Source organism: Tympanuchus pallidicinctus, unplaced genomic scaffold, assembly GCF_026119805.1.
Source record: "Tympanuchus pallidicinctus isolate F22 unplaced genomic scaffold, pur_lepc_1.0 scaffold14, whole genome shotgun sequence".
Taxonomy (NCBI): Eukaryota; Metazoa; Chordata; class Aves; order Galliformes; family Phasianidae; genus Tympanuchus; species Tympanuchus pallidicinctus.
The window spans coordinates 16,818,528-16,838,802 of NW_026294659.1; the positions used below are offsets into that span (position 1 = coordinate 16,818,528).

Here is a 20,275-nt window from a genome sequence, read left to right on the forward strand (position 1 = left end):
GGAGGAATGGAAATGGGGGAAGCCAATTTTCAGACCTATATTGTAGTGATTTCTAATTTTAACACAATTCTGGAAGCTTTAGAGCAGTCAATTCTCAAAAAGCGAAAGAGCTTTAAAATAAAACTTGATTGGAAATTTAGTGCACTTGGTATGTGAAAAATTCACATCCCACACTTATCAGCCACACTTAGTCAGGATGCAGCTATGTTGGAGCAGGGCATGCTTTGCTCTTTTAGCCTGCATTGTTAAAAAGTTTATCTATGCTGGTGTCTCCTTTCTTGAGCTGGTGTGTGCTGTGACTCCACTAGCCTGAAGAGTTGTGGTGTGTGAATTTCTCATGATCTGATGTAAATAGTCATAAAATCACAGAATGGTTTGGGCTAGGAGATCAAAGCCACCCACCGCAACACCTGCTGTGGGCAGGGCTGCCCCCCACCAGCTCAGGCTGCCCAGAGTCCCATCCAGGGCCCCTGGCCTCAAGCACCTCCGTGGCTGGGGCACCATAACTTCCCTGGGCAAATAATGTTGCCTTACTGGCAAAACTGCATCTCAGAGACCTCTGAAATGCTGCTGTGATTTCATGTAGCATTGGGCCAGGGTGTCACTGGCCTTATTGTTCACTTCAAATTTAGGTGATCCAGTTCAGAAGAGTTTTTCAGTGTGGGAGTCACTGCAGCCTATTTGCTCTGAATTGTGTAAGCTGTTAAATGAGGCTACTGCTTACCCTTTTAGCAACTGAAAGTCTGATCCAGACTGATCCAATCTTTCTTGAATAATTTGGTACAAGTAAGTCCTTTGGAGGACCTGGTGTTTACTGTGATGTTGTTTTTCTTCTTACAGAAAATATTAAAGAAAAGAGCAAATCCCAAGCCTCATCGCGTCGCAGTCAAAAAAGGAGAAAGACAGGAGAAGACTACATGGCTGCAGATCTGAACATCTCTGAGCTGGAGAAATGCAGAGAGGATCTGAGCACCATATTTGTCCACTGGGAGCCCGTTTTCCCAGCACTGCCTACCAAACATTCAGAAGAACCCCTCAAATCTGCTGACCTTACAGATGAAACAGTCAGTCTGACCTGTGCATCCGCATACATAGTAACAAAATGGCTGGTGAAGTCTATGGTTGAGCACAGCCTCAATATGCAGAACGTTTTGTTGACTCTGCAGTGGCTGCAGAATTGCATCTTGCCGCACCCAGTGGCAGTGCAGGAGGTGCTCAGGGACGAGACCCTGAGGAACAACATCTACAGGTTTTACAGTCGGATCTGTGAGGCCAGCAGCGGGGCAGTGGGACACTTAAAAGAGCTCTGTTTGTTCAGTTCAATCATGCTTCACCTGATGGATGCTCAGGGCCTGACTAACAACAGCTGTCATGAACTTGTAAAAACATTGTGCCAGTCAGCAATGACGGAAGAGGATGTGAACAAGAAGGGTAACTTGGCTCTTCTTTCTCAATCATGTTATAAGGCAGAGTTGTGATAGACAATAGGTTGTTCCATAGGTATTTTTATTCCTCATAACTGGAGTTCTGTGCCTATTGGTGCTCATCACTTGAACAATGTGAGAGCTGTGTCTCAGGTGGTATGGGTGTGTGGGTTGGCAGAACGGAATATGGCTGTGTTGTAGGGGTTTCTGGTTGTACAACAGTCATACTCCCTGAAAGAAACTTTCCCTTTTGGGATGTTAATGGAGCTGAGTGAGGTATGTAGAATGTAACTCCAAGGGTAAAATGGTCTGCAACAAATAAATCCACATGGGTTCTGATCCAAATACTGTTCAGTGTGCCCATTGGATTGCAGAAGGCACAGGTCAGATTCCAGATGTTTTAATTTAAAGATGTTGGCAGGGTGTGCTAACAGGAAACTGTTACCTTTCCTTACTATGGAGAAGGTAGTTGGCATTGTATGAGTGAATAACTCGCACGTATTCCACCTAGAAAATAGTTAGGAAGCTTTTAAAATATAGTTGTCTAGATAAAGTGGGTTATTTTGTTACTGCTATGTGGTACTAAAAAGCGTATCTGTTCTGATTGTTTTCTGTTTATTCTTCCACAGCTGTTTCTGTGTTCCTGACTTCTGTTTACATCGGAGACGTATGGCTTGGAGCACAGGAGCCAGATATGTTAATAACCCATGTCAAATTGATCTGCAGTAGTACAGATGATAAATTAAATGATGATGACATGGAAACTGATAAACAGGGAGAAGAAGCTATTATACCTCTTTGCAGAACCCTGTTCTCAGCTGCACTGGGACACTGATCCAGCAAACTGACACTTATATCTTTAATGTCATATGCTCTGCCATCACTGCTGTTAGCCATGAAACCCTCCTGAACTGTTCTTCATACGAAACTAACTTTTGTCATAAGGATTGATATTTTCTTACTTTGTGAGAATGGGAGGAGGAGGGATTCATCGATGCCTTTTTTTTTTTTTCTTTCTCCAGTTATGGGACATAATGCTATTTATATCATTTTTTTAATTACAACTATTTCTAATGTTATGAAGAACCAAAGACAACTGATCAGTCCATCATCTCTGGTCTGCATTTCAGTCCCCGTGCAATTAAAACCCATCCTCTCTCTGATGTAGGATGTTGAAAAATGACTGAGGTACTCCACCACAGTTTGGTATAAATGCAGAGAACGAGCGCTCAGAGCTTCAGCCACTATGATTTACTATTTCTTGAAAAACCATTTCTTTCAGGATACTTGATACTAAAACAGATGGCACTGAGCCCCTGGGATCATGGTCTAGGATTCTTGTCATTTTTAGATTGCTTTTGAAAGCATTTCTATTTGAGGTGGTCTGGTTTTTTATTCTCTTTTCTGTTGGTGTTTTATGGTTGTTTGTTTGTTTTTTTAATATTTTTTTTAATTAAAAAATGCACTGCCCATCACCACTGCCGGAAAACATTCAGCAAATACTCTCCATTCTGAGAAGATGAGAGAGAGCTAAGACCCAAATGACCTTCTGGTGATTGATAAAACATGTGTTTTATTGGAAATTCTCTGTGAAGTGTGATAAATGTTTCTTGAACATGGCCCCAAGGGCAGTTTAACATATCATTCCAGACATGCAAACAGGCAGAGCCTGAACTTGAACCTTTGAAATGTAAAACAGGATTTATTAAATTCACTCATGAATATGTGCTGTGCCCAGGTACTCCGTACAGGGTCTGTACTGGGGAAAAATTCAAAGTGCACACTCCTTGTGATCTTTATATAATGTGCCTTTTTTAAGAATAAAGGACTATGAGATGCAAATGAGAATTGCTTCTATATGCTGTTATCCTTGTCCTAAAGAAGCTGTACTATCTCTATCAAGACCTGGTTTAAAAATAAAAAATATTCTCTTGAAAAAGCTGTACAAGCCCAATAGAGGCTGAAGCGTGGCATGGATATTAATATAGAATCACTGGTGTGCAACATAAAAAAAAAAATGTTCTTTGCAAAGAAAAAAGTATTTCACTTAATTTAGAAACACAAAACAGACAAAATGAAACCAGAGGAAGTGCACAAGGCAGGATCTGAAAATGAGGGTTGGAGATGGAAAGAAGCCATCTTATCTGACTGGAAAAGAAGATACTTGTGGCACATAGAAGGTTTTCAGCTGTCCTCAGGGGCTGATCACATCAAGAAGTGGTTTATAATGTGATTTGTTTGAGAGAATTAAAGAAATGAGATTAAAACCATTCAACCTGTAAAAGGCTGTAATGTAAAAATTTTTCTCATGGAAGTAGAGCAATTCAACCACTGCCCACATCTATCTTAATTGGCAGTAAATTAATTTTCCCTAAGCCAAGTCTGTTTTGTCCAGATGGCGACTGCTAAGCAATCCCCCTGTCTTAATTTTGACCCGTGGGGCAGTGAGAAAGCAGCTGGGTGGGCAGTTGCCTGTAGCCTAAGGCCAATCCTCTGCAATAGCTGACATACTGCAGGACAGTGGTGCTGTACCATAGACCCTTCCAGGCACTTTCTAAGGGAACAAAACCCAAAGCCTAAATGCCACAACCCCTTTGTTACACTGTCTCCCAACAAGTTTTTGGCTGTGTGCTTCAGCACTTCCTAATACCTTCCATGCTGTGTTTGCTTAAGAGAATGGTGCAACTGTGATGCTTGCAGGAGAACTCATTTATTGGAGCTCATCCATGCGGAATGAGTAATTGATTAATTAAGACCTGTTTCTGGAAGTAAGTGCATCAGATGCAAGCAGGTGTGCTCAATTATTTCTGCTTAAACAGTTACTGGCACACCTAGATATTTCCCTCTGTGAATGGAAGTAGTGATTTCTCTATGCAGTTTTGTCACTGCTAAAATAAGAAAAATGGCTGTCATGGTTATAGCTGGCTTTTGCTGATGAGCTGCAAGGTACTACAGAAAAGGAAAGTAACACAAGGAGACTGCAGCTGCAACTATGCTGATATGCTTTCTTTGCAGTAACACGTATAATGCAGGCTGACTACCTGATGTGAATGCACCTAAGGGTGCATCCTGAAGTAACAGTTTTCTGATAGCCTTAAGCATTCAGAATGGCTCAGTTGTGATTAATGTCTTCCTGGTTTTATTGTTTTGTTGTTTTCTCCAACACTGTTAATACCAAAATATTCAAGGATTGGAGGAGAGGATTGCTCATACACGTTTTCATGTATAAATGTTGTTTTGGAAACAAAAGTAATGCGAACAACCTAACAAGTTAAAGCTACTGACCTGTCATGTAAAAAATAGAGAGGTCATGACTTCTCTGGGGATATTCAAGACCTGCCAGGACACTTTCCTATGCAATCTACTGTAGGGAACTTGCTTTAGCGAGGCATTGGACTCGATGGTCTCCAGAGGCCCCTTCCAACCCCTACCATTCTGTGATTCTCAGTAAACAGATGCAGCTCTGCATGTGGGAACTTCTAAAAATGGCTCTGTCTCTCACTGCTTTCTGTGAGCTTCAATATAGTCTAATAATGGAGCAATTAAGAGATTATTATGAAGTTTTTCTGGAAATAACGGTCAAATATCTTTTTAAAAAAGCCCCACGCAGTTGGCTAGCTGTTGAGTGATTTGTGTGTGTGAATTGCTGCCAACGTATTCAGAATGAATGTCAATAAATTAGATGGTGAGTCATTATCTTCAGAAGTTAATCTTGAATGGAATAAATTATGGAAAGGATTCAGAAGTGGAAAACTTGTCCCCTAGATGAGCCTATATTTTAAAACAAGGAGTTTCTACAAATGACATGAGTCATTTGTTTTGCTGTTGTCCTTGTGATGAGAACCACGAGTGCATGAAACTTCAGGGTGTGTTGCAAGGACACATCTTTTGGGCCCTTCTCCCAAAATGCACAGGAAGTCATCAAGGTCAACAGCCCCCAAAGAATATATTGCTTCCTGAAGTACGGGGTGTACGGTAGGCACCAGCAGGTTTGAGTGCAGGTAGGCTTCTTGAGTTGTGAAGTGGACCTCAGCCCCACGATGGGCTGCTGGTATACAACACATCTGCCATGTTGGAAGGAAAAGACTTCAAGCAGTGTGAGTGAGGTGGAGTGATGTCACGTTTGAGGAATAATGTTTTTAGGGGAGTCGATTATGTCTTTGAACCAACTGCATGAGCTACTTTGGGTTGCGCTTTGTTGGCTGATGGGTACAACGTTTCAACAGGGCATGGATGCTGTGGATGGAGGCTACATAGGTGAAATTCTCACCCCTTTTAAGGCAGCAGGAGCTTTGTTGTCAATGAAAGCCAGTCTGGCCTTTGCCACAAACGTTCATTTATGTCTTCTGAGGGAACTACTTCAGCTCTAGCAAATGGTGAATTTATCTGAGAGGTGGGGAAGGCTGCTGTGATCATCTGGGTTGGCTGAAGGAAGACTTCAGCTCTCTGATACATCTCTGTCCATGTTCTTTCTTTGGTTCCTGCGGCGTTTCTTCATTTTCTCTGTGTATCCATGACTCAGCAGACTTGAAGCTCCGTAGGACTCCAAGCCCAATACCAGCGGTAGTCAATTTGCTCAAAAAGCAAACTTCAGAAGAGTTTATCTCAGAGATTTATGAAAAAGGAGTTTTAAAAAAACAATACAACTACAAATACATACTTTGTGGTTTGGTCTGTCTCTTGGCTTTAAGTCTTTGTTAACATAACCCAACACATCCACATCCCCCGTATGCAGCATAGAGCTGCTCTGCTACTGGTTCACTGTAGGAGTCTCTGTTGCCTGCTTGGTGAGGTGGAACTGCTATTTTTTTCCTCAAGTTTCACATGAATTCTGTGTTGTCCTCAGACAAGCAATTAGTTACACAGTCCTTTTTCTACTCCAACTGTCACTGCCTTACTGACTCTTCAATCCTGGTCACACAATTTACTGTAGTTCTAAGGGTTTTTCACCCTCTCTTGGACCTCTGTCTGGTTCTGCCTGGCTTTCATGGCACTCCAGGGCCAAGGAAAGGTGGAGAGAGCTGAAGGGTTGGGAATGCGAGCGGCCCTTCCTGCTCTGCTCAAGCAGAACTAAACTTGTCCTCTGCACCTCATGGAAAAGCTTTTGTGGCCCTCAGAGAGGACTCTAGATTCTGATGGAATATTTTTCAGCCCCAGCTAAAAACAATTTGTGCAGAAATAATTGTTGCTTTTGTAGTTTTGCCAGCATTTTTCTTTGGTATAAAACACGATAAGCACACTTCTTCTAAAGCCTGAGTAACTCACAGATACCTTTTCAAATCTGTCCAGTCTTCGTGTTTCTTCTCCACTTACCATTTCAAAATGGAAGCTAAAGCTGATTGGCCATTTGTGGCAAAACTATTTCTGGGCAGTGGGTAAAGTTAATGAGTTTATTCAGTAAGGCACACTCAATTGAAATATTTAGTGCTGTCGGTAGATTTCTAAAAGCTGTTCTAGCTAAGCAGTGGTTTTTAAGTAAACCAAATACTTACTTTTCTTTTGCAAAAAAATAGTATTCTATCCCTGAGGGAATTGCTGAGCTTTAAATCAGTGAAGCAAGTTGTAACCCTCCCAAAAGCAAAGTTTTATTGCTGATGTTATGCTTGCCATTGTTGCTTACTTTTGAGAAGACAACCAAACGGAGATGTCACTAAGATGCTGCTGATGAGATTGTGATCTGAGGACAAAGCTAGAAATAGATATTTCACTGAGGCTCTCACAATATTTTCTAAACAATATGTCTAAACAGTATTGTTTATGCTGCCCAATATATGTGATACTGCTTTCTTTCACAGCAAGAAAACTCAGGGAAAATTGCTTCTGCAGAAATATCCTTAAGAATAAGAGGACTCTGTGTGCTTCAGAGAACACAAAGAGTAACTGGTATATTCTTTCTGCTGGAGGAATAGATCTGCTCTCAGCCAAGTGCCTGTTAATGAGAATTATTCAACAGGCAGCAAACATTTTGGATGACATAACTGAGGGAAGAGTTTGAATCTTTACTGAGAGAGAGAGATTTCGCAGGCAGTTCTTCATTTTAGGCATCCAGAATTTGTCAGGTTTGGTCTTGGTTGTTCTTTTCCTGAACTAATTCAGCTGCAGTCTAGCGTACTAATTGTTTCCATAGCCAGGTGGACTGTCCTGCTGATTCTGTTTCACTGGTTTTAACTCAGGCTGACATACTTCCATGAATGCTACTGTCATCTGGAAGGCAGCTGGGTGTTCCGGGAGCAACCAAATCTGGGAATGGACTGCTGAGATTGTCACAGTGAGGCTGCTCGCTGTTGGAACTGCTTTCTTCTACCCGGTTCCTTACGACCACCTGTCTGTAACGTGTGGAAAGGAAAAATGCACTGTTATCAGGGACTACTGTTTGGAAGACAGACAGCAGCAGTTTCATAAACAAGCACATTTAGAAAGTTTTAAAAAATGTAGAAGGTGGTTCTTCCAACACAAATACATTGAGTCCAGCATGACAGATGCTTCTGGATTTCAGTTTTCATCCACTGTGAGAATTATGTCCTTAGCTGGTGACTACCAACAGCAAAACGGTGAGCTGTGGGCCACACCTGGTGAACACTCTTACTCAAAATAAGACCTTCTGTCCAACCCAATCATGGTTGTCCTTCAGTCTAATCCAAGGCATGATTCTCCACCTGCATTTTTATAAAGAAAACTAGAAACACTGCTATGACTCGTTCTGCAGCAAGGGCAAAGGGATCTGCCATCAGCACTCCTGGGAAAGAAAGGGGACAGGGCTGATGTGTGAATGTGAGCAAGTGTACAAGAGAGACAGTCACTGACGATGGGGACAAGAGCAAGAGGGATGCATGGTATCTGGGAGAGATCCCCTGGCACTGGCATTGGGAATGACAGTCTGAGGAAAGGGTGGGGATCTGAGCATGAAACAGCATGTTGGACAAGGGCAGCAGGAAATGTTCAGTGTACATAACAAAGACCTATGATTCTGCTGGGAAAAAAATAGTTGAGAGGTGGATGGGGTGATGATAGGAGGACAGCTGAGTTCACCCTGCCTCTTCTTCTCTATTCCCTCCTCCCAGCAGCTTCCCAAAATTCACCCTTAAAAAAGAAATGACAGATAAGCCCAGGCCTAAAAGCAGCAAATTCCACTGAGTATGGCATAACACAAGATGATAGTCCCAACTATTACTCTATCCTTAGGGCTTTAAAGGTGGGAAAGGAAAATTATATTGGCAAGAAAAATGTGCCCCAAAAGTGTGAAAGAAACTTTTTGAAAAGTCTTATTAATGCACTGGTGTCACAGATTCACATGCAAAAAAAAAGGAGGGGTCTTTGACTAAAAGCCACATTTGTATCAGCGGTCAGACGAATGTAACAAAACTTACAATGCAAGATAAAATTAATGGGATGAAAAGGGAAACAATTATTTGGAATAATTTGGAGGAAGGGAAATACCAACTTGTTAACATCAAATTTATAATTAATTAATGAAAAACATCTGTGCCTGACAAAACTAACACAGCAGTAATTCTGCTTAATGGTAATGGAAAAATAAATAAAATCCCCAAGTCTCAGCAACAGGCCCACCACAGGATGGAGGCAAGCAGACTTGGGGTTTTCCTTGCTATTATGCAGGCATATTCAAGAGATCTTTCTTCTCCATTTGACAGAAACAAGACAAAAATATTCTTACCAAAACAGGATGCTTCCTTTCCAGTCCATTAAGTAGCTCAGTATCATTAGCTAGCTATCCAAATTTTTACACCAGTTGGAGAACTTGCATCCCAGAGACCTGCAGTCTGTCTGAGGAGAACTCTGGATGGCTCTTGTTAATCTTTAACCATCCTTGGAACAGTGGGGAAACATGATGAGACTGGAAAGGCTCTAATGTCCCAGTACTCCAAGTGAGTGAACTGGTAAAGCCAGGTCACTAGAAGCCAGTGTAACTGACCTCAGCTCCAGGCAAAGTCATGGAATTAAAACAAAGATAAGATAAAACTGAACAAGTATTTCAAGGGACACCAACAAAAAATATTCCAGACAGTATGGTTTTGTAGAAAGATGGGCACAGTGAAACATCTGATTTCATTTCTTCAGGAGAATACAATTTAGAGGAGCCTGCCTCCCTGCTTTCAGTTGGCAGCGCTCCCAGATCTCCTCCCACCCATCAGTTGTGGTTTATGTCCCTTGGGAGCAAAGGACTGGACTGGACATTTGGCACTCTCGGAAGAGACAGTGTGGGCTTGGATGATACAGTAGGTCTACTCGAATGCATTGGTCGAAAGTTATTTCACTCTTCTGACTTGACACTTTTAAATGTCTGCCAAATCAGATAGCAAGAGTTTTTGTCATTAAAAACAGTTTAATATTTTGAAAATAAAAATCCCCATGATTTTAGTTTCTAAGAGAAAGGGCAAGTACTAGAAGGGCCTTCAGAAAGCACTGGCGAGCATCTTAATGCCAGTGCAGCCTACTTCCCAGCAACTCAGAAGTGCGCTCTACTGCACAGCCCACCCAAGAAAGTCTGAGCAGCAGCCACTAGAGGGGGACACATTCTAACCTCACATTCAACAAACGGTATTTCAGTTTCCCCTACAGTTTTTCAGTGCATGAGATTTCTGGAAGGGCACTGATTACTGGTAGGCGATTTCTCTTCTTGTCTGTGGGGTCACATGTGCATGCAGGGAGTGGATGGTGCTAAACAAAAAAACCTGACTTAGTTTTCACTCAGAGATAAGTTTTCTCTGAGCATTATGAGTACCACTGTACCAAGTGTCACCACAGACCCAGTCATGGGACTCCAATGACGTGAAGCCTGCCAAAAGGTATGGATTAGGTTCCCAGCCATCAACCTTTAGATGACAGGAGTGAGAACAGCTTTCTGTGAAGACCATGTGATTTGAGCTCTGATGATGGAAGACTTGTTACAAGTTCTGACAGTTCATAGCTAACCATTTTAACAACCAATGAGGAGCTGCCAACATAGGTTCTGTCAATGTAGGAGGTTCTCTTAATGATGAAAGCCTGAAAGACTTGAAACCAGAGGCCTGAGAAAAACAGGGAACAGGAACAGCTACCTGAAAGCATTGCCTGCTTAGTCAGGAAAGTACCTCTCACAATGATCTTCTTACTACAGTAAGTAGTATAGTGCAGTAAGCTCCTCTTCCCAAAGACAAGGCATGGCAAAGTAGACTACGACACTTCTTACGGTCATCGGGAAGAATATGAACTAGTGCTTAGACTATCAAATCTGCTACCCTTGTGTACAGGAATAGGCACTTTTTCTTATTGTAGGATATATATATGGTTGATTTGTTGTTCACTAATGAATATTACAATCTTGAAGATTTAAAAAAAAAGACCTCAGTTGTCTACCCTCATGTGAGATCTAGGATATTGCTATCGATCCTGGACTTGTCAAATATCCAAATTAGTTCCCAAGTTCCAGGAATGAAGCAGCTGTTGCAATTATCTGGATGGAGCAGAAAACTGAAAGAGCACATGGACGTTGTACAGACTGTCCACCAAATCAGCAGTTATCTGCCTGTCCGTACAGGAAACCCTCACCTGCAAACTGAGGTGAAAGCTGGCTGCAGAACAAGGGTTTCTAAGCCAAGTCACACATGGCTGTCTGGCAAGAGGGATTCTGAAACTTTGTTACCATGTGTCCCAAAAATATTGGGCAAAAGTTGGGTGTAGTTGGGAAAAATGTCTGAACACTGAATAGTGTTTCTTATTGCAAAAAAAATTGTCAGACATCAAAAAAGGCTCATGCTGCCAAGGAGTCCAGAGTCACTTGTTTGAGACTGTGTGGACCTCCCTTTTTCTTTTTTTTTCTTTGCTATTTTTCCCCCTCCCTACATTATACTGTCAGATAAGCAAAGTCTGAAGATTTTAGATGTTCACAGCAGTCTGTCAAGCTGTCAGGAATGCACGACCTCCAGTGAAATGCATGGGAAAACGGGATCTCTCCCTGGGAGGCTTGGGAAGGCTGATTCCCTGCCTCCATTCCACTGCATGAAGTGCCAGCCTCCAATGGGAACTGTCTCCAGCCACCAAACCTTGCTTTCTCTATCATTTTGGATGGTAAGAAAGATTGTTGATGCAGATGTTAATACTGGCTCTTGATTACAACACTGTGGTAAATGCCTTGGCATGCTAATGGGTTTGAATTAATTGGTGCCATGCCTCAAACCATTTTTTCTTTCCTTCTGTAGGGCCAGCATAATGGTTACAAAAGAGACTGGGACATGGATTCCTTGCTGAAGCTCTCTTGCATGCATTAACCCTCCCCCCGTCCTGAATTCTCTCATCTGATTTGGCACCAAATACTTAGTATTGCAGAGTGAGTGTGATGCAATTAGACCACAGCTTTGAGTCCAGGGCCTCTGAGCATCTGAAGATTATGCAGTGGAATAAGTAGATCTAGTTATTTCGTGTCTTTCGGAAGACACTTTGACTTCTCTTCTGTATGGATATGCAGCTGAAAATCAGCAGACTATACTATGGCAGATGTCATAGCCTTGCCAACATAACAGACATCAGTGTACACAGTGGTGAAATAGATGCAATCACTGTTGTACAAGAGATATCATCCGTATTATACAAGGCCAAAATGTAATCTTCAGGGACCCCACAGAGATCCAGCTGACCATAAAGGCAGCTGAATTACAGCAGCAGAGGTATGCCTGACAGTCAGGTGAAGGCGGGTGAAAGCAAGGAGATATGCTCTTATGAACAGTCAGCCCTGAAAGCACAGTGTTTCACCAAGCAATTGAGCAAGCGGAAACAGAACATACTGTCCTATATGCCCCTGGGTTTGACAGGGAGAGAGATGAGCACAGAAACAGTGAAGGTAAAAGTTCTCCAGCCTTGACCAGTGACGCACATGTACATTTGTTAGGTGAATGCATCACAATGATCATGGAAAAAGAGAAAGGAGAATTCATATAGATACGAGCTGATCTTCATGCAAAGGAAAATGGAGAGATTATATGAAAAGGAGAAGAAAGGAGAAGATGGTGTAAGCTAATAAGAAGAACAGCAATTCACTGTGTTTTATTGCTGGAGTTAAATGTAATTGGAGCAGGCAGTTAGAAAACAAGTGGAACTCAATCCAAAAGAGCAAGTTTGTGAGGGTGGGGGGGAAGGAGAAGGGGGCTGACTACTCTGTTCAGTCCTAAAAATATTTTCTCAGTATGTTTCAAGCCTAGAAAAATGATGAGACACAGGATGATTTAAAACTTACGAACATCTCATCCAATACTGCTTTCCATTAATGACTCTCGGGTTTCCCACAAAACACTGCCAAATTGCCTTGCTCACAGCAGGTCTTTTAACAGCAAAATTGAACATATTGAGGATGAATATGGATATTTTTAAGGCAAGTGTTTCATTAAATAACATAATATAAAGTGATTAAAAAACAAACAACTAACACTTGTTTTAATTTTCCAAATACACTGAGCTATTCATGCATAAAGACTTCTGCCAGTTTTTTTTTCCAGGAACAGTAAATTAATGTTACCCTATAATGTTCTGTTCATTTCCATATATTTCTTGTATTATTAGCTTGCCTCTTGCTTTGTGGTTTCTTTGGGCAAGTTGCCTTTTTTATTGTCATTGTTACTTTTTGTGGGAATGCCAGGGGCCTCAGGGTGCAAATAAATGAGGCTATTAGAGCTCCTTTTTTATGCCACGATATTCCCTCTGCTTGTTTGTGACCTAATCTTGAACCTCTCCCTAATGTGCTGAGCTGAATTTTCTCTGTCCTGATCAGATTAGGTGGAACAGTGGGCAAACGCATCCTTGTTTACATAAAACATGTTTGCCAGGAAAAAAAAGAAAACAAACAACAAGAACCTAGTAGCAAACAAAGCAAGCCAAGTGTAGAAAGCTGCAAACAGAAACCTGTCCTTAGACAAAGTTCAAAATGACAAGTAGTGTTAGAACTGTGCTCCCATTCAACCAACATGTAAGTGCTGCACATCAGCAGGCACTGCATCTTCTTCAGGCACATCCACTACAGGTACCTGTGCAGCACCTGCTCTGCTCTTCACTGGACAGGGTCAATAATTGCTTAGAGGACTGCAAATGTATCTGTTACAATTAGGTATTTATTCAGCCTCTCTTTTCAGGAACAAGAGTTTCAGGTAGAAATATTCTAAAACAGATTAGTTAACCCACCTGTCTGCCACTGAAAGATACTGTCCTGTTTTGTCAAGCCCAGCTGTAAAAACAACCTGGTTAGTGTCATGCTGCTCTAGAATCTCTTTCTGTAGATCTAGATGTCTTTCTGTAGTGCCATATGTGCAGAACACTTTTTGAACCTGAAAATGCTGTTATGCTTTAGTGACCTACTCTCTAGCTGAGACCCAACTGTCTTCCTAATGGTGAATAGTTCTCTACTGAAATTTATATTTAGAAAGACGTGAGTAACAGAATCACATCTGAAAGCATTAATTACTAGGAAAATGACATGAGGTTAATTCCAGGAGACTCTGGCCCAGCAGAAAACCTAACTTTACTATGTTGTATCGTTCCTAAGCTGAGTGGTGTGGTGAATGCTACAGGGTTGTGGTTGGCAGGTGTTTCAAGTCACTTAGTGGGCATGGTGGTCATGGGTTGATGGCTGGACTAAATGATCTTAATGGTCTTTATCAACCTTAACAATTCTTTGATTTTACAACTACACCTCCAACTGATTAATACTGCCTCTGACTAAGCATATTATAGTTTTACCAAGAGCTTATTATGCTAAAGGACAGCAGTTCAGATATGGGCCACCTTTGAGAAAAAAAGGCACTGTCAGACTATCGGGATTCACCAAACAAGAAAAGAACAGAAAACAGGAGCAGATCTTCAGGCAGTTATACACATCAGTAGCCTCACAGAGTAAGTTTAAATGGTAAGAGCTTAAAAATATTTAGAGAATAAGCCACTCACATATTATAGGTGAGAAAGAAGCTTCTGCATAACAGACCATAGAATGCTAGATCATAGTAGTACAGTAATTTTGGGATGAATACAACTGCATGTTACTAAGATGTTAAGTCACTGAGTAAAAAAAGAATTAATCATGACCCATTTAACAGAAATTAATTCAGTAAATTATGTAGTACATCTTAGTTTGAGTAACATAAGCTTCCAGTCATTACATTTTAGTAAAATACTTTGGCATCTGATTGTTATGATGTGGCTCTCCAACTGGACACTAGAGTTCTACGGATGCAGATAGTTCCAAATAAGCACCTTTGAGCCTCTGTTCCTTGAGAAACGAACTGATTTCAGTTTATTGCTCTTGCTGTATGATGCACTGTACAATTTCTTTCTCTATTTCTTTAAACCTCCTTTTAAAGAGTCCATTCTAACACAAGTACAACATTTTTTGAATGGTCTAAGCAATGCCACACATACTATTACCTTTGTGATCTCACTAGTAAGTTTCTTTTAACTTGATCGAGCCTTGCAGAACTGCTTTGGGGGGCTCATGTTCACCTACTTTATCACCATGATTTCTGATTCCTCCTTAGCTGTGGTTTAATGAGGTACTCACTCACTCTGCATGTACAGACACTCTTACTTTAATAAGATACAGCCTTGATAGCTGACATAAGAAAAATATATGTTTTTTTTTGCAAACACAATGTGCAGAACAGACTGCTCTGCCTACCCTTGTGCTTCATTATTCCCCAATGTTTTTGGCATTGGCAAATCACAATAGTTATTAATTAATATTTTGGCCCAGGTGATTAATAGAAACAGTGAACAGCAGTTGGTTGAGGGACACTCAAACCACGTAAGTAAGCAGCATCATCTCAGTGTGCAATTGCAAATGCTGAATGTAACTTCTGGATCATCTGAAGCAGTGAATAAATGTTTCATGCAGATTATTTTATCACACTTAGCTCTTTTACCTCTCATTCTACTTACTTAACTGGATTTGATCCAGAGCGGGACATGTAGAGCAAAATAAGGAAAAGAAACATCACAAAGGCAGCAAGTCCAACCCAAAAGGCTATGACAATAGAATCTGTGAACACAACACAATAATTCTGTCACTGGCGACATGGCAAATACAAACAAAACAACAACACAGTTTATGATTGGTAAGAAAGGTATGCCATTGAATTAATTGAATTTAACTAAACCCTTGAAAGAGGGGAATCTGCATGCAAATTTGTTAAAAATCTTAATTAATGAAAGGGGGAAAAAAAAAAAAAAAAAGAAAGATGATCTCATTCCTGATCTGAGTGACCACAGAGCTTCAAGAGCGGAAACCGAGCTCAGGAATTGTTTGGAGGAAAAAGGGAGCTTGTTTTCTATGATGTAAGGTTACAGTGCTGCTGAAATGAGTGCCTCATTTCTGAGCTTGCTGTTAGATGGGATGAATCCACTTCTGCCCCAGCAGCACATTTGGTCACTGTGTCCTAAATATTCCTTCCTGGGATCAGTGCAGTAGTGAACTTCCAGCTAAAGCCTTGAAAATGTTGGGTGTTGGGCAGGGCACAAGTCGAGAAATGCTCTGAACTCATCACTGGTTTCTCACTTAGACTAAGGTGAAAAAGAAGGGTCATTGACTCCAGAGACAAATATTGACCAGGATAAAATAAATCTTCTATCTCAAAGGACAAAAAACATTCATGTTCTTTGAAACAGGCCCAATATATTTGATGAGGTGCTTCTTTGTGAAAAAGTTCAGAACGTGTTGTCATCAGAGTCACAAAGAGATTACGGGGAATTACTCCAGGTCCTTTATGCTTTCAGCTAGAGCTGACCCAGCAGGAGTCTTACCAGAGAGCTGAGCTTTGGCTGGGCTACTGAGAAATGAGAATGTACAAAATGACTACTGGGGCATCAGTTTATTTTATTCTTCCTCTGGTTAAATAAATAAATAAATAAATAAATAAATAAATAAACCCCAAACAAACCTTTTACTGAGCTTTAACTCAAGGGATGGTAAATGAAAATGGATGGGCCAGTATTCCGGCCTACCCTCACAGAAGTTATTATACAAGACAATGACTGGGTGCTACTGCCAGTCTCAACTTCTCAGGGGAGAACTGGAGATATGATGAAAAACTTGATGTTTAAGTGCTTAAAGCCACATGGAGAGAAATGAAGAGCACAGATTTACAAAACTCCCTATCAAAGCTATTTTAGTTTCATCTTTAAGAGCCGCTGATACAATTCATGGAATTCACTGAAGCTTATCAAATTTGTTCCAGATCTCACAGGAACTCACGAGGGATAAACAGAAACTTCCTGACTGTTTTTACGGTCTTGCAATTAGGATTCTTCCTGAACTGGGACAACATATTTTAACAACCCATAGAAATCTCTTTTATTGCTAACTTTTATAGTCACCTTCTATACGTATGTGTGTATGTTTTTGAACAGCGTGTTCGTTTGCGGGCCAATTAAGCCCTGTATTATTTTCATACAAAATGGGTAGACGTGCATGATGCTGTTAATAGAAAGCAAGAACATGACGTCATAGCTGGATTTAGATCCATTTTCATGAGACAAGCAAGTTCTCACCATGCTTCGGGAACAGGCCACATGACAGAGGAGAAAGTGCAGAGATTCAAGTCTGTTTTATATTAAATAAAAAAATAAGGCAAGACTGAATTAGGGAGCTATAATCCCATCCCAGGGGTTATGACGAATGTATAGTTCATTAGGGCTGATTCAGCAAGGCACCTGAACAAATGCTCAAGTCCCATTGCAGTCAATCAGCAGAAGTCCCCTGGAACCTCTGAATATAGCCCTTATTTTAATTCTGGAGATATCATGTATTTTGCCAATTTTGGAATATTTACAGCTCTACAAGCCCCTGTCTAAGGGGAAATTATCACATTTCATCTTCTGCACAAAGGGCAAGAACTTGCTGAATCTGATTTGTTTACATAGTTCCAAGCACATGAAGACAATAATCCCAGCAGTTGCTTTTGAAGGTAAAAGAATGTAAATATTGTGTAAAGACAGGAAAACCTATAAAGTATATTCATTGCCTTACCAGTCCTTTTATTCAAAGCAAGGAAAAAACTAAGCAGCTGTGGAATTATTTCCCTTGCTATTTTCTTTATAGCTTGTTTTCCCACTGGCATTTGGAGAAGGAAGAATAAAAGTTCTAGTATGACGCAGCGTCCATTCCTTCTAGGCTGCTGACATGGAAAAACATCTATTTTTATAGGAAACCCAAAAAACCCCCAATGACTGGACAATTTAACTTTCCTGCCCATCAGGAAACCAAACCCAACATTTGTAATTTGGAAATTGATACAGCCAATATGGGCTTTTTAAAGACACAAATCATGGAGCAGAATCCTATTTTGGCACACTGCCTAGAGATCTGTTACATAAACAGCTGCCCCAGGGAACACACACTGCCTTAACACTGCCCTGCAGATAGGGAAAATAGTAAATCTCACACCGTACTCTTGCATCTTTCTTTTTCCTCTTTGCCTGGAAGATGGGCAGCTGACATACAGAAGACTGGTTTCCTGCAGATTTGTTTCCCAAAGCTGAGGCTAAGGGGGTTTTCTTGGTGCCTAACAAGGCAGGATCTCTTCCTAAAGCTTTTTTGTCAGTAAATTTCTTCACTCATCATATTATTCCTCCATTATTTAACAGGAATTTGCTACAGGAATTTGCGGGTATTTTATATCGTTGAAGCCTCCACTCCTTTATTATTTGATCAGTGAGTTGAAGTTACCAAAGGCACAGAAGATCTGATGCACATACAAAAAGTATGATCACTTAAGTCACCTCCTTAGAATATAGAGAGACCTGAAAGGTGTTAGACTTCTCTGCTTCTTTAGGGTAAGAGAAGAAATAGGGAGAAAAAAAAAAATCACTAAGAGATTGGTTGACTCTGTTGTGTGTAGTTTTGTTTGTTTTAAACTGAAATAAGGCTTGAGATCACTTATGAGCACTCAAACAAGGTATGTGGCAATGCTCCCCATGAAACTGTTAGTGAATTTCAGAGTGGAATTTCAACATCTTCTCACAGAAGCATGTAAGGGGTTTTCCCTGGTAGAATTTGCTGGAGATTATTTGCTTTAACTTTCAAATTAAGAGATTTAATAAGTGGTGTAAAGCTGTTCACAACCTGCCTGTTCCCAGCAGCACAAAATATTGCTCTGCAGTATTTTGGAGTGAGATTTTATATACGGAAGGATATATATGATATTTACAACATCTTCTTTTAGGTGTGTTGCTCTTGGTTACCCAAAGTTGGAGGCAGTAAACCTACGCTCATTAGAGTTGGCAGAAAAGCTCTTCTAGAGGCTGTGCAGAAAAAAAACTCTGCTCTCTTGTCTTATTCTTGCTCTTACAAGAACACGAAGCTCCTTGCACAGTGACCTGAATTAGGTGTCTGAGGAGGGTGGTCTGAATGTTCCTTGCTCTCAAAATATTTTGAGAGTATATCATATTTTTCCTACAGACCAGATCACTGTAATTATGTTGGAGAAAGCTATTTTAGTTCCTGAAAACATACCTGCATAGCTGCAGTTGTCTTCAGTAAACCAGAGACTAATAAAGCCATGGCTGCCCATAGCTGAGGCAGTTCAAACATGCCTGTCTCTTCTCCCTTGATCTTCATCCATCCTTCCAGCTGTATCAGGCTAAGTTAATCCCTCATAACATAACTGTGATTTTACTGTAGTAAAACCAAACTAGTGCAGTTGCATTAGGAAAAAAAAAAGTCTTAACTACTTAAGTAACCATAGAAGTACATCTCTGTGTCATTGTGCAAAACCAAGTGTGAAAGGGAATTAACTACCCATGGCTGAATTTGGATAATGCTGTTTCACATTACAGACTTTGCAAATAATTTCTAAACTCAGCAGACTCGGCTTCCATGGCAATAAAGTATTGTGCTGATAATGTATATTACTACTTCATCTTACAATTCAGTAGCAATAAACCACAAGAGGAAAAATCACAGAATGTATTTTCAGCTTATTGTACTTGGCTAGCAGAATCAAACCTCTTCCTTTACCATGGTTTTACATATTTATCAGTTGTAACATAAGCTATGTCCCAAACTGAAAACATGATAGTCTTACAACAGAACTTCACTCATTCACACAACTTTTCTGAGAGCAGCAGGCAAATAGCTAACCCTCCTACAAGACAACAAGCCTACAGATCTGCATGTTATTAGGTTTACACTCAGCAATGGCAAAAAGCCTGTCGCTCTAAGAAAAAGTTAGTATCAGCAGTTCTACAGCTTCAAATATTTTAAGATAAATCAAAGAGTTTCATTATTAGCAATAACTGCTATTAGAACATAGTCAAGGAAAGACAGTTTGGCACACAGACACCCATCCATACAAACCCTGCACGCTTAACCCATTATGGTCTCCGTCACGAAGAAAGAAAGATAAGTCAGTAACACAAGCTACGCAACATTTTGCCCGCTCATTTTTCCTGTATTAGATAAACACCTACTACACTACTATACTTACATTTATTAACTTTCAACTTCCTTCCATCTACTGGAATTGGATCTATGTAATCCCAGTAATATTCATAAGACCAGAAGTACTCAGATGAGTTTGTTCTGTTGGCCATGTCAGTAGTGCATTTTAAATCAGCTTCAACCAAATACTTTTTTTCATTGTACTTGAGCGCCCTCAGAAAGAGACTGTGTAACTGATGCCTGTGTAAATCACTCTGGAGTCCTGTAGCTCAAGGACTGCCTTGGTACTAAAATGGGTTGAGCAAAAATGAATATTAATGTCTGACAGATAAGTAGTAGCAGCCTTTAAACGTAACCCTTGCTTCCTGGTGGGCAGTTACATTATTCCACAGCATATCAGAACTGAGATGGATGCCAAGTAAGCTAAGAAAGGGATGGA

At 40.6% G+C, this 20,275-nt stretch overlaps 2 protein-coding genes across 3 annotated transcripts in view; one reads left to right on the top strand and one right to left on the bottom strand.

Moving 5' to 3' along the window:
• Positions 1-3,272, top strand: part of URB1 (URB1 ribosome biogenesis homolog) — a 45,294-nt gene extending 42,022 nt beyond the window's left edge. Inside the window, exons 38-39 of the mRNA XM_052674047.1 lie at positions 841-1,431; positions 2,054-3,272. Coding sequence (XP_052530007.1) covers positions 841-1,431; positions 2,054-2,259 — 797 coding nt within the window. The 3' untranslated portion in view covers positions 2,260-3,272. The remainder of the gene's footprint in view (positions 1-840; positions 1,432-2,053) is intronic.
• A 3,712-nt stretch (positions 3,273-6,984) lies between these two features.
• On the bottom strand, positions 6,985-20,082 carry MRAP (melanocortin 2 receptor accessory protein). 2 transcript variants are annotated; one of them, XM_052674100.1, is made up of 3 exons: positions 19,883-20,082; positions 15,339-15,438; positions 6,985-7,750 (listed from the first exon to the last, which is right to left on the bottom strand). In XM_052674100.1, the coding sequence occupies exons 1-3, from the start codon at positions 19,986-19,988 to the stop codon at positions 7,594-7,596; spliced, it is 363 nt and encodes a 120-aa protein (XP_052530060.1). In that variant the 5' UTR covers positions 19,989-20,082; the 3' UTR covers positions 6,985-7,593. The 2 variants fall into 2 exon arrangements, 1 of the variants encoding a protein (XP_052530060.1); XR_008204380.1 differs by lacking the exons at positions 15,339-15,438; positions 19,883-20,082 and adding an exon at positions 9,100-15,332 and having other exon boundaries at positions 7,637-7,750.
• Positions 20,083-20,275: the final 193 nt, after the last annotated feature.